Source organism: Scyliorhinus canicula, chromosome 3 (assembly GCF_902713615.1).
Source record: "Scyliorhinus canicula chromosome 3, sScyCan1.1, whole genome shotgun sequence".
In the NCBI taxonomy this organism is placed as follows: Eukaryota; Metazoa; Chordata; class Chondrichthyes; order Carcharhiniformes; family Scyliorhinidae; genus Scyliorhinus; species Scyliorhinus canicula.
The window spans coordinates 157,586,876-157,598,972 of NC_052148.1; the positions used below are offsets into that span (position 1 = coordinate 157,586,876).

The following is a 12,097-nucleotide window of genomic DNA, read 5'->3' on the forward strand; positions in this document are numbered from 1 at the left end:
TGCTGCCCAATTGCTACCATGCTGCCCAATATCCCGTGCCCAATAATGCCGTGCTGTACTTCGGTACATGTCACAATAAATCAAATCAAATCAAGTCTGTTACTGCTTCAATGTGGCTCAAAACCCCCAAATTGTTACAATTTCATTCAAATAACTTACCTCATTCAGCACATCACTGATTTCTTTTAACGTCAATGGATCGGATTCATCAATGCCAGGAGCTTCTAGAAGCTCTTTCCCAATCAAGATCTTGCATGGAGCATAAACCTCAATGGTTTTCAATGCAGCTATTTTCCTATTCTGCAGGGTCTTCTCTTCTTCCTGTGTTGCATTCTGTGTGGTTACGTATTTCTGTAGATTTTCCTGAACAAGCAATTTCAAATGGGTAATTTTAGTCATTGAAATTCCAAAGACGTTTCATACAGCAGGCTTAATGTCCAGATCTGTCCTGTCCTCACCTCTGACATTTCACATTACAATTGGCATGAACAACATCAAGGCATGAGAGCATTAAAGTATCCTTGCAATGTGGAGCTCACTATATGAGAGCCTGAATCACAGACTCCAATCTATATTATGCTACTCCATCTTTTACCCTCTCTCCAGTCCAATAAGGTTCCACACTGTGAGTGCAAATTTACTCCCCATATGGATTCGGGTAGAATAACTGGTGCAAATATTCCAGTCATGGAGAAAATACTCAAATTCCAGCATTGGAGAAAATGTTTCAATAACACAAAGCAAAGTTCTGGCTTCATTCAATTTGGAAACACTGAAAGAGCACTGCTAGGCAGAACAGGATCACTGTGAAACAGGGTGGGACCGTAGTGGGGGTGGGGGGAGCTGAAATCAAACTGCAACATCCCAGGAAAGCCATGAGCTGATTGTCTGGTGAGTATTGTACCTTTTTTTCCCTTTCTCTATCGTTAGGAAATTCATCCAAGGAGCTCGGAAATTAAAATATGCAATTTGTTTTGCATAATAAGGGTTAAACACCTCCCAATATTTAAGTGATGTTAGCAGAAGAGAAGTGAGTGGCTGGTAAGTCTTCATTTTTTTAAAGTAGTAATTTTGATTATCTGATAAGTAGTATTCAATCCGTGGAGTACACATCATGTTTCATGTGGGGACACCAAGTGTCCTGGATAACTATATGTCTTGGAAGTGTCATCAGATGTAAAAGTTCAAGCTCTAGGTGTGAAGTTTTAGCAGCAACTGACATCAGTGCGGTGCATCTGCAAGGTTGAATGCATTGTGGATAGTATATAAAGAGGGTATAGATGACCATCAGACAGTCAGGAAGAAGCGGGTAAGTAGTGTATGAGTCCACTGAGTGCATCTCATTTTCCAACAAGTTCTGAATGCAATGTAAGTGATGGTTCATCTGGGTAGGAGAGCAGGAACAAAGTCCATGACACCACAACTATCTCAAGTGTACAGGGGAAATTAAGAAGATTGTAAGAGCTGTAGTGATAGGAAATTTGATAGCTAGATAAACAGTCAGGCATTTCTGCGACCATTGACATGAATGTAGGATTGTATGTGCCTCTGTAGTAAAAGTCACGAAGAAACTGCGCAGCACACTGAGAGGGGAGGAGGAACATCCACTGGTCATGGTCCTCATCGGTACCAAAGGAATACAGTGAGTCGCTGCCTAATATTGACTCACTTAATGCCTCATTTTAACATTAGTAATAAAAGAGTGTCAGTATATTAACTCAACACTGCTGGTTTCACTTTAAAGTTGTTTGCCGCAAACTTTCTGTTCTGTGGCCTGCCGGTATGTTTCCCACAGCGCTTCTGCTCTCACTCTCAGTCCCCCTTTCTCTCGCGGATGCCCTTTGCCTCCTGGCATTGCTCTCCAGCCTCCAAAGCACCAACTCACTGGGGGTGTTACTCTCATAGAGTCACTAGTGTAGAAGGAGGCCATTCGGCCCATCAAGTCTATACTGACCCTCTGAAACAGCACCCTACTGAGGCCCACTCCCTTGTCCTATCCCCGCAACCCCACCTAACCTTTTGAACACTAAGATACAATTTATCATGGCCAATCTACCTAACTTGCACATCTTTGGAGTGTGGGAGGAAACCGGAGCACCCGGAGGAAACCCACGCAGACACAGGGAGAATGTAAAAACTGCACAAAGGCAGTCCCTGAGGTCGGAATCGAACCTGGGTCCCTGGCTTTGTGAGGAAGCTGTGCTAACCATTGTGCCACCGCACCATCTCCAGCCTGCCTACCCTCACCCCAGCCTTGTCTCCACACTCCCCCAATCTGATCTTCCAAGGGTCTATTTTCAGCCCTTGTGCTCCATCTAGTGACAGATGTTAGTCGGTGCAGGTGCTCTCAGGATTCCAGGTGCTTCCTGCACTAACCAATTTCAGCCACTTGATGGAGCTTGGACAACCTAAAATTATAGTACTGACGTGAGTGTAATTTTATATTTGTCATATGTTATACTTTTATATTTAGTGATTTATTTTATTTTGCAAGTGACACTGTGGGTAGCACTGCTGCCTCACAGCACCAGGACCTGGGTTCAATTGCGGCCCTTGGTGACTGTCTGTTTACACTTTCTCCCCATGGCTACGTGGATTTCGGTGCTCCGATTTCCTCCCACAGTCCATAGATATGCAGATTGAGTGGATTGGCCATGCTAAGTGTCGAAAAGGCCAGGTGGGGTTATGGGTGGGGACTTGGGCCTGGGTGATGAGCTCTTCCAGAGGGTCAGTAGACTCGATAAGCTGAATGGTCTCCTTCTGCACTGTGGGGAATTTCATGGTTCTATTCTTCTATGGTCAATAATCTCCATATCATTCCTAGTTACATATGCAAGTGAATATATACATCTAAGATAAAGCAGATAAACGTAGAAGAGATGGTACAGGAGGTAGGATTTTAGATTACTGTGTCATTGGGACCTATTCTGGGGGGACATTGTATCTGTATAGGGTAGGCAGGTTGCACCTAACAGAGCCAGGGCAATTTCTAGTACTATTGAGAACAGTTTAATTCTAACATGGCAGCAGTATGATAACCAGGAGGTAATAATACAAGCTGCACAGAATATTGGGAGAGACAATAAACACATATAAAAAGAGAGAAAGAGATTAAGATAAAGCAGAAAAAGTGTGCTTAAGACAGATGCCAAGTGGATACCACAATAGACAACCAGGCCAATATAGAAGGTTTGGAGGGAGTTGAAAAAGCAAATAAGAGAAGCAAGGAGAGAGTTTGCAAAGAGACTGGCAGCTAACATAAAAAGGAATCCAAATATCATATCCAAAAGGCATGTAAATAGTAAATGGGTTTCAAAAGAATGAGTGGGGACACTTAGGGACCACAAAGGGGATTATGCATGGAAGCAGGGCACATGGTTTGGGTATTAAATGAATACTTTACCGAGGAAGAATATGCTGCCCAAGTCATGATGAAAGACACGGTAGTTCAGACACTTTAAATGAAATGAAATGAAATGAACGAAATGAAATGAAATGAAAATTGCTTATTGTCACGAGTAGGCTTCAATGAAGTTACTGTGAAAAGCCCCTAGTCGCCACATTCCGGCGTCTGTCCGGGGAGGCTGGTACGGGAATCGAACCGTGCTGCTGGCCTGCTTGGTCTGCTTTAAAAGCCAACGATTTAGCCCAGTGAGTGAAAAGGAAGAGGTATTGGTTAGTCCGTCTGTCCTTGAAGTTGATAAGTCACCAGGACCAGGTGACATACATCCAAGGATATTGAGGGAAGTGACAGTAAAACTTTGGTGGCTCAAGCTATAATTTCCCAATCTTCCGTCGATTTAGGGATTATGCCCGAGACATGGATGCAAAATTAGCTGAGTGACATGAAACAAAGTCGTGGTTAATGGATCTTTTGAGAACTGGAGGAAGATTTTTTGTGGAGTTACTCAGATGTTGGTGTTAGAACCCCTGCTTTCCCTAAGAAATATTAATAACCTAGTCTTGGAATATAGGGCACAATTTAAAAATGTGTGGTTGAAATTAAACTTGGAAGCATCATGAACTCAGGTGCATAGTGTAGAACCTCAAAAGGACATAGACAAATTGGTACAATTGCGGACAAGTGATAGAGAAAATTCAATGCAAAGAATGTGAAGTGATTCATTTTGGGAGGAAGAACATGGCGAGATAATATAAAAGAAAGGGGACAATTCTAAAGGGAATGCAGGAACAGAGGGATCTGGCTGAGTGCGTGCAAAAATCATTGACAGTGACATGACTGGTTAATAGAATTGTTAATAATACTGACAGCAGATCACTTCCGGTTGCGGCTATGCCTGGGTAGGTCGCACATTCGGCAGCTCCCGCCAGAAATTGACTTTTGGGCCCTTTTAAGGAGCCCCAGCGGCACTTGGTTGACGATTCCCGGTGTGGGAAGACGGCAGTAAGGTCCCCCCCAGCACTGTATGGAGTGGACCAGGAGCGGTGCGGTCAAAAAAGGGGCATTAGAGAAGAGAGGAGAAGGGGTGCGAAAAAGCAAGATGGCGGCGGGCGGAGACCAGGCAGCGTGGGCTCAATGGTCGCGGGAGCAGCAAGAGTTTCTACGAAGTTGCTTTGCGGAATCGAAGGCAGAGATGTTTGCCCTATGAAGGCATCAATAGAAAGGCTGGTAGAGACCCAGAAGATGCAGGGGACAGCGATTAAAGAGGTGTAGCAGAAGGCCTCTGATAACGAGGATGAGATCCTGGGCCTGGCAGTGAAGGTGGAGGCGCACGAGGTGCTCCATAAAAAGTGGCAGGAGAAATTCGAGGATCTGGAGAACAGGTCGAGAAGGAAGAATTCACGGATTTTGGATCTCCCTGAAGGTGCGGAGGGGTGGGTTGCTGGGGCGTATGTGGCTACGATGCTGAGCACGCTGATGGGTGCGGGAGCCTTCCCGAGGCCCTTGGAGCTGGATGGGGAGCACAGAGTCCTGGTGAGGAAACCAAGGGCGAATGAGCTGCCCAGAGCTGTGGTGGTGAGGTTTCACCGTTACACCGACAGGGAGTGCATCTTGAGATGGGCGAAGAAGGAGCGGAGCAGCAGGTGGGAGAATGCTGAAATTCGCATTTACCAGGACTGGAGCGCAGAGCTGGCCAAGAAGAGGGCAGGATTCAATCGGGCCAAGGCGGTTCTCCACAGAAAGGGGGTGAAGTTTGGGCTGTTGCAGCCCGTGCGACTGTGGGTCACATATCAGGATCGTCGCCACTATTTTGATACGCCAAACGAGGCATGGACCTTTATCAAAAATGAGAAGATGGACTCAAATTAGTGGTCTGTAGCATGTTTTGGGGGATGTTGTGGAGTGGGAGAGGGTGATATTTGAGTTCCTTTTTTTTTCTGTGCGGGCGCTGATCTGGGAGGGGTTGTTCCCCGCATTCGGTGGAGGGAGAAGGGGCCAGGAACCCTGGGCCTCTGGGGATGGGGGTGAGGTTGGAGGGTGGGGTCAGCCTGGACTGGTAGCGCAGGTTTTCTTTTCCTGCGGAAAGAGGGGGCAGGGCCGGACGCAGGGAGGCGGTATTGGATTGGAGTCCACGTTCGTTTGCAGGGGGTGTGGAGGGGGGGGGGGGGGGAATTGGGTTTTAAGAGGGAATTCTGCGGGGATCGGTGGCAGAGGCAGGAGCGGCCGGGGTCAGCAGGAGTCAGCTGACTTACAGGAGTGTAATGGCGGGAATAGGGGGGTGTCAAGCAATTGCTTGGCCGGAGGAGTGGTGGGTGTGGTTACTGGGTTGCTGCTGTATTGACCGAGGGGGAGCTGGGGATAATAGGGAGAGTCGGAGCGGGGAGCCTCCGCCTGGGGGGCTGTAAGGAGCGGGAGACGTGTGCACGTGGCTGGCCCAAAAAAGGAGATGGCTAGTCGGCAGGGTGGGGGCAGGTAGTCCCCCGATCCAGCTGATCACGTGGAATGTGAGAGGCCTAAATGGGCCGGTCACGAGGGCCCGGGTATTTGCGCCCTTAAAGGGACTGAAGGCAGACGTAGCCATGTTACAGGAGACGCATCTGAAAGTTGCGGATCAGACCAGGCTGAGGAATGGATGGGTAGGGCAGGTCTTTCACTCCGGGTTGGATGCAAAGAACAGGGGGTAGCAATTTTGGTGAGCAAGCGGGTGACTTTCGAGGCGGTGGGCATTGTGGCGGATAAAGGGTATGTGATGGTGAGTGGTAGGCTACAGGGGGCCCGGGTGGTGCTGGTGAATGTATGTGCCCCAAATTGGGAAGATGCAGGGTTCATGAAGCAGATGCTAAGTCGGATCCCGGATTTGGAGGTGGGGAACCTAATTATGGGGGGGGGGGGGGGGGAATTTCAACACAGTACTGGACCCGGCAATGGATCGGTCTAGGTTGGGTAAGAGGCCGGCTGCGGCCAAGGTCCTGAGGGGGTTTATGGATCAGATGGGGGGGGGGGGGGGGGGGGGAGTGGATCCGTGGAGGTTTGCTCAGCCAAGGGCGAGGGAGTTCTCCTTCTTTTCCATGTGCACAAGGCCTATTCACAGATAGACATTTTTGTGGTGAGCAGGGCACTGATCCCGAGAATAGAGGGGATGGAGGACTCGGCCATCGCGATTTCGGATCACGCCCCGCACTGGGTGGAACTGGAGTTGGGAGAAGAGAGGGGCCAGAGCCCCTTGTGGCACCTGGACGTGGGATTATTGGCGGATGAGGTGGTCTGTGGGCGGATCCGAGTGTGTATTCAGAGGTATATGGAGGCCAATGACAATGGGGAGGTCTCAGTGAGTGTGGTCTGCAAGGCGCTGAAGGCGGTGGTTAGAGTGGAGCTGATCTCGATCAGGGCTGACAGAGAGAAGAGGGAGAGGAGGGAGAGGGATAGATTGGTCGGAGAGATACTTAGGGTGGATAGGAGATATGCGGAACCCCCCGAGGAGGGGCTGTTGAAGGAGCGCCGGAGCCTCCAAACGGAGTTTGACTTGTTGACGACGGGGAAAGCTGAGGCCTAGTGGAGGAAGGTACAAGGAGCAGCGTATGAATATGGGGAGAAGGCGAGTCGGATGTTGGCACATCAGCTGCGGAAGAAGGAGGCGGCTAGGGAAATTGGGGGAATGAGGGACAAGGGAGGGAATACAGTGCGGAGTGCAGTCAGAATAAATGAGGCCTTTAGGGACTTTTATGAGAACATGTACAAATCAGAGTCCCCGGAGGGGGGTGGGAGGGGATGCGGCGGTTCCTGGACCAATTGAGGTTTCCGAGGGTGGAGGAGGAACAGGTAGAGGGCTTGGGTGTAGAAGTCAATATTTTTCCTGCTTCTGGACTGTGGTAGAAAGATTCAACAATGCTCGTTATGGAAAAATAACAAGACTTTATTTACGAACAGACTGCATGCAGTAATGGCTGAAACTTGAGGTCAGAGAGCAGTTAGTATTACTGCTGATTCCTTCCTAAGTTCGCTCCAGAGATTCTCTGATTCCAGAGAATCAGCTCAGTATTTATTCATTATCAGAATCAGGATTACGTGACTACAGCTTAGTCAGGAATTCGATCAGAAGTATAAACATAAGTAATATCATAAAACAGGCGTCACCTTGCTGACCTTCCAAGACTCTTTGTCTCATCACTCATACCATTATCTTGTCCTTTGATGGAACATTAAAAGGTCGGAGGAGACTTGTTCCTTCCTGACCTTATCTCGTCTTATTTAGACTGCCTTGGGTTATGACAAGTTAGTCTGATCAGAAGTTGCGGAGGTCAGGCATTTCGGAATGGATTGACGTTCTCAAATCTCATTCAGGCTTTAAGTTATGCGAAGTCAGCTTTTCTTCCATTGTACCAAGTAGTTGACCAGTTTTCCCATCATGCCATTACTTATTTCGTACAACATCACATGGGGGCCCCGATTGGGATGGAGGAGCTGGTTAAGGGGTTGGGGAGTATGCAGGCGGGCAAGGCCCCGGGACCGGATGGGTTCCCGATTGAATTTTATAGGAAGTTTTTGGAACTGTTGGCTCCGTTGCTGTTGAGAACTTTTAATGAGGCGAGGGAAAAAGGAAGTCTTCCCCCGACGATGTCGAGAGCTCTGATCTCGTTTATTCTGAAGCGGGACAAAGAACCGCTGCTGTGTGGCTCGTATAGGCCGATTTCACTCCTTAATGTGGCTGCCAAGTTGTTGGCGAAAGTCCTGGCCACTAGGATTGAGGATTATGTCGCGGGAGTGAGGATCAGACGGGGTTTGTGAAGGGCAGGCAGTTGAATGCAAATGAGCGGAGGCTTCTGAATGTGATCATGATGCCCTCGGAGGGGGAGATACAGAGGTGGTGGCAGCTATGGACGCGGAGAAGGCCTTTGACCGGGTGGAGTGGGAGTACCTGTGGGAGGTGCTGGGTAGGTTTGGGTTTGGGGAGGGGTTCATAGGGTGGGTTAAATTGTTATACCAGGCCCCGGTGGCAAGTGTATCGATGAACCGGTTGAGGTCAGAGTACTTTAGACTGTATCATGGAACGAGGCAGGGGTGCCCTCTGTCCCCCCTGCTGTTTGCTTTGGCGATTGAGCCATTGGCCATGACGCTGAGGCAATCTAGAAGCTGGAGGGGTTTGGTTAGGTGGGGGGGGGGGGGGGGGGAGGACTGCGTCTCACTATATGCGGATGATTTGCTTTTATATATTACAGACCCGGTGGAGGGGATGGGGGAGGTTATGCAGACCCTCAGGGAGTTTGGAGACTTCTCGGGGTGTAAGCTTAATGTTGGGAAGAGCGAGCTCTTTGTGGTGCATGCGAGGGGCCAGGAAAAGAGGTTGGAGGAGCTGCCGCTCAAGATGGTGGAGAGGTGTTTTCGGTATTTGGGTATTCAGGTGGCCAAGAGTTGGGGGGGTCTTGCACAGGCTCAATCTGGCGCGGCTGGTGGACCAGATGGAGGAGGACTTTAAAAGGTGGGACATGCTTCCACTCTCCCTACTGGTTAGGGAGATGACGGTCAAGATGGCAGTCCTCCCTAGGTTTTTGTTCATGTTTCAGTGCCAGCCCATCCCCATCCCTAAGGCCTTTTTCAAGCGCATGAGCAAGAATATCACGGGATTTGAGAGGGCCAATAAGACCCCGAGGGTTAAAAGACTGCTCTTGGAGCGCAGGCCGGGGCGGGGGGGGGGGGGGGGGGGGGGGGGGGGGGGGCACTGCCAAATCTGTGTAGCTACTACTGATGGAGGGAGAGGGGGAGGCATGGAAAAGACTAGATGCGGCTTCTTGTGTAGGTATTAGCCTGGGGGCACTGGTGACGGCACCGTTGCTGCTGCCGCCGACGTGGTATTCCATGAGCCCGGTGATGACGGCGACGCTGAAGATTTGGGGGCAATGGAGGCGGCACAGGGGGGATACGGAGGCCTCAGTCTGGTCCCCGATATGGAATAACCATAGGTTTGCTCCGGGCAGCATAGATGGTGGGTTCCGAAGCTGGCACCAGGCAGGAATTAGAAGGCTGGGGATCTATTCATTGACGGGACCTTTGCCAGCTTAAAGGCACTGGAGGAGAAATTTGGGATCGCCCCGGGAAATGCCTTCAGGTACATGCAGGTTCGGGCGTTTGTCAGGAAGCAGGTCGGAGAATTTCCATTGCTGCCTGCCCGAAGGATACAGGACAGGGTGATTTCGGGTGTGTGGGTCGGAGAGGGTAAGATCTCGGAGATATACCAGGAGCTGAAGGAGGCAGAAGAAGCCTCAGTGGAGGAGGTGATGGGGAAATGGGAGGAGGAGCTGCGTGAGGAGCTGGATGAGGGCATGTGGGCTGACACCCTGGGCAGAGTCAATTCCTCCTCATCTTGCGCCAGGCTCAGCCTGATCCAGTTTAAAGTGTTACACAGCGCGCATATGACCGGGGTGAGGATGAGTAAGTTTTTTGCGGGTGGAGGACAGATGTGTGAGGTGTTCGGGGAGCCCAGCAAACCATGCCATATGTTCTGGGTGTGCCCGGCGCTTGCGGAGTTCTGGAAGGGCTTTGCAAAGGTCATGTCCAAGGTCTTGGACACTTGGGTAAAACCGAGTTGGGGGATAGCGTTATTTAGGGTATCGGAGGATCCGGGAGTGCAGGAGTCAAAAGAGGCCGGAGTTCTGGCCTTTGCCTCCTTGGTAGCCCGGAGAAGGCTCTTGCTATTGTGGAGGGACGCGAAGCCCCCAAGTGTGGAGGCTTGGATCAATGACATAGCGGGGTTTCTCAGGCTGGAGAAGATAAAGTTTGCTTTGCGAGGGTCCTTGCAGGGGTTCTCCGGCCGGTGGCAAACGTTCCTTGACTTTCTCGCGGAACGTTAGGTGGAGGTCAACAGCAGCAGCAACCCGGGGGGTGGTTTCTTTTCCTTTTTGAAAGGGGCGCTCGCCCTATTTTGTTTTGAGTTGGGTGTTAATTTGTTAAACTGTTTATCGTTTAGAGGGTTAAGTTGTTCTGTTTGGTTGACATGCTGCCCTTTTTCTCTTTGTATTATTTTCCTTTTTAGAGTGTTCTGTAAAACTATTTGAAAAACTTTGGATAAATACGTTTTTAAAAATAATAATACTGGCAGCAAGGGCGGCATGTGGCTCAGTGGCTAGCACTGGGACTGTGGTGTTGAGGACCCAGGTTCGAATCCTGGCCCTGGGTCACTGTCCGTGTGGAGTTTGCACATTCTCCCCATGTCTGAGTGGGTTTCTCCCCCACAACCCAAAGATGTGCAGGTTAGGTGGATTGGCCACGCTAAATTGCCCCTTAATTGGAAAATAAATAATTGGGCACTCTAAATAAAAAAATAATACTGACAGCATCCTGGGCTTTATAGATAAGGACATGGGATACAAAAGCAAGTATGTTAGGTTTAACCTTTACAAAATAGTGGTTTGGTCTCACTGGAGAATTGCATCTAGTTCTGGGCACCGCACTTTAGTAAGGTATATGATGTCATTATGCTGAAAGGTTCCAGGGATGATGGCTTCATTTACGCAGACAGACTGGAGAAGCTGGGAATCTTCTTCTTGGAGAAGAAAAGGTTGTGAGGTTTGATTGAGGTCTTCAAAACCATGAGGGGTCTGGATAGAATCATTAGAGAGAATAGGCACTGTTCCCACTGGTGAAAGAATTGAGAACCAGAGGACACATTGAAGGCAAAAGAAGCAATGGCAAATAAGGAAAGACCTTTTCTTACACAGGGAGTGATTAGGATCTGGAATGAACCGCCTAAGAGTGGCGGTTCAGTCGAGGGATTGAAAACAGAATTGGATCATTATCTATGAAGGACAAGTGTGTAGGGCTACGGAGAAGTGGCAGGGGAGTGGCACATAGTGAATTTCTCTTTCAGAGGACCAGCATGAACACAACAGGCCGAATGGCCTCGTTTCTGTGTTGTAACCAATCTATGTAACCTTAAGACATCCTTTTTTTTGTTCAAATTTGGTCATAGTATTCCAGTGCAAGAGACATAAAAATAAAACTCAAGGACATGTTGGTGGTATTGACTAAATGTGACACACCATACCCGAATAAATAGGCGATCCTTCATCACATTCTCACCATCGCCCACATAATACTCTGAAGTTCCAGCCAAATCCTTTACATCTTGACAAAGTTTAATCGAGCCTGCGCATTCAATATTCTTCAGCAGATCCTTTGAATAACACAAGTTAAAATCAGACATCCAAACTTTCTATTTAAAACCAGAAGAACCAAGATATTTTTAGAATGCATTACCGGATCTAAACTGCAATCCTCCGTGAGAAGACAAAAGAGTTCCTTTAATGCTACAGGATAGGTGGCTCTTCCGAGTTCAGCAGCATCTAAGGCATTATCATCACCTGGTAGTTAAATGAAAAGGATACAACCATTAATGATGATAAATCATGTAATACACTGGAATATTTAGGCACTGGAATCACTGGAATATTTAAGCAAATAAGTTTCACTTAACTATCACAGAATGAAAACACTTCTGTCTACTGAGTTTCAAGTCTGTCATACATTTGGGCCAAACGGAATGTTCATGGGGGATAGAAATGTTGTCTCCGTACTCACGCAGTCCATGTTGTAGGTGTACTCACGTGAACATGTGAGTACACCTTAATATAACAAGTGTATACAAGTAGCAGTCAATCTATACAAGTCAATCTATACTCTGTTGGTTGCAGTCGTATCTGC

General features: G+C 48.6%; 1 protein-coding gene across 1 annotated transcript in view; it reads right to left on the reverse strand.

The window, feature by feature from the left end:
- Window positions 1–12,097, reverse strand: part of LOC119963044 — a 146,287-nt gene that overhangs the window by 91,532 nt on the left and 42,658 nt on the right. Inside the window, exons 8-10 of the mRNA XM_038791554.1 lie at window positions 11,654–11,757; window positions 11,442–11,570; window positions 160–363 (exon numbers count right to left, since the gene is read on the reverse strand). Coding sequence (XP_038647482.1) covers window positions 160–363; window positions 11,442–11,570; window positions 11,654–11,757 — 437 coding nt within the window. The remainder of the gene's footprint in view (window positions 1–159; window positions 364–11,441; window positions 11,571–11,653; window positions 11,758–12,097) is intronic.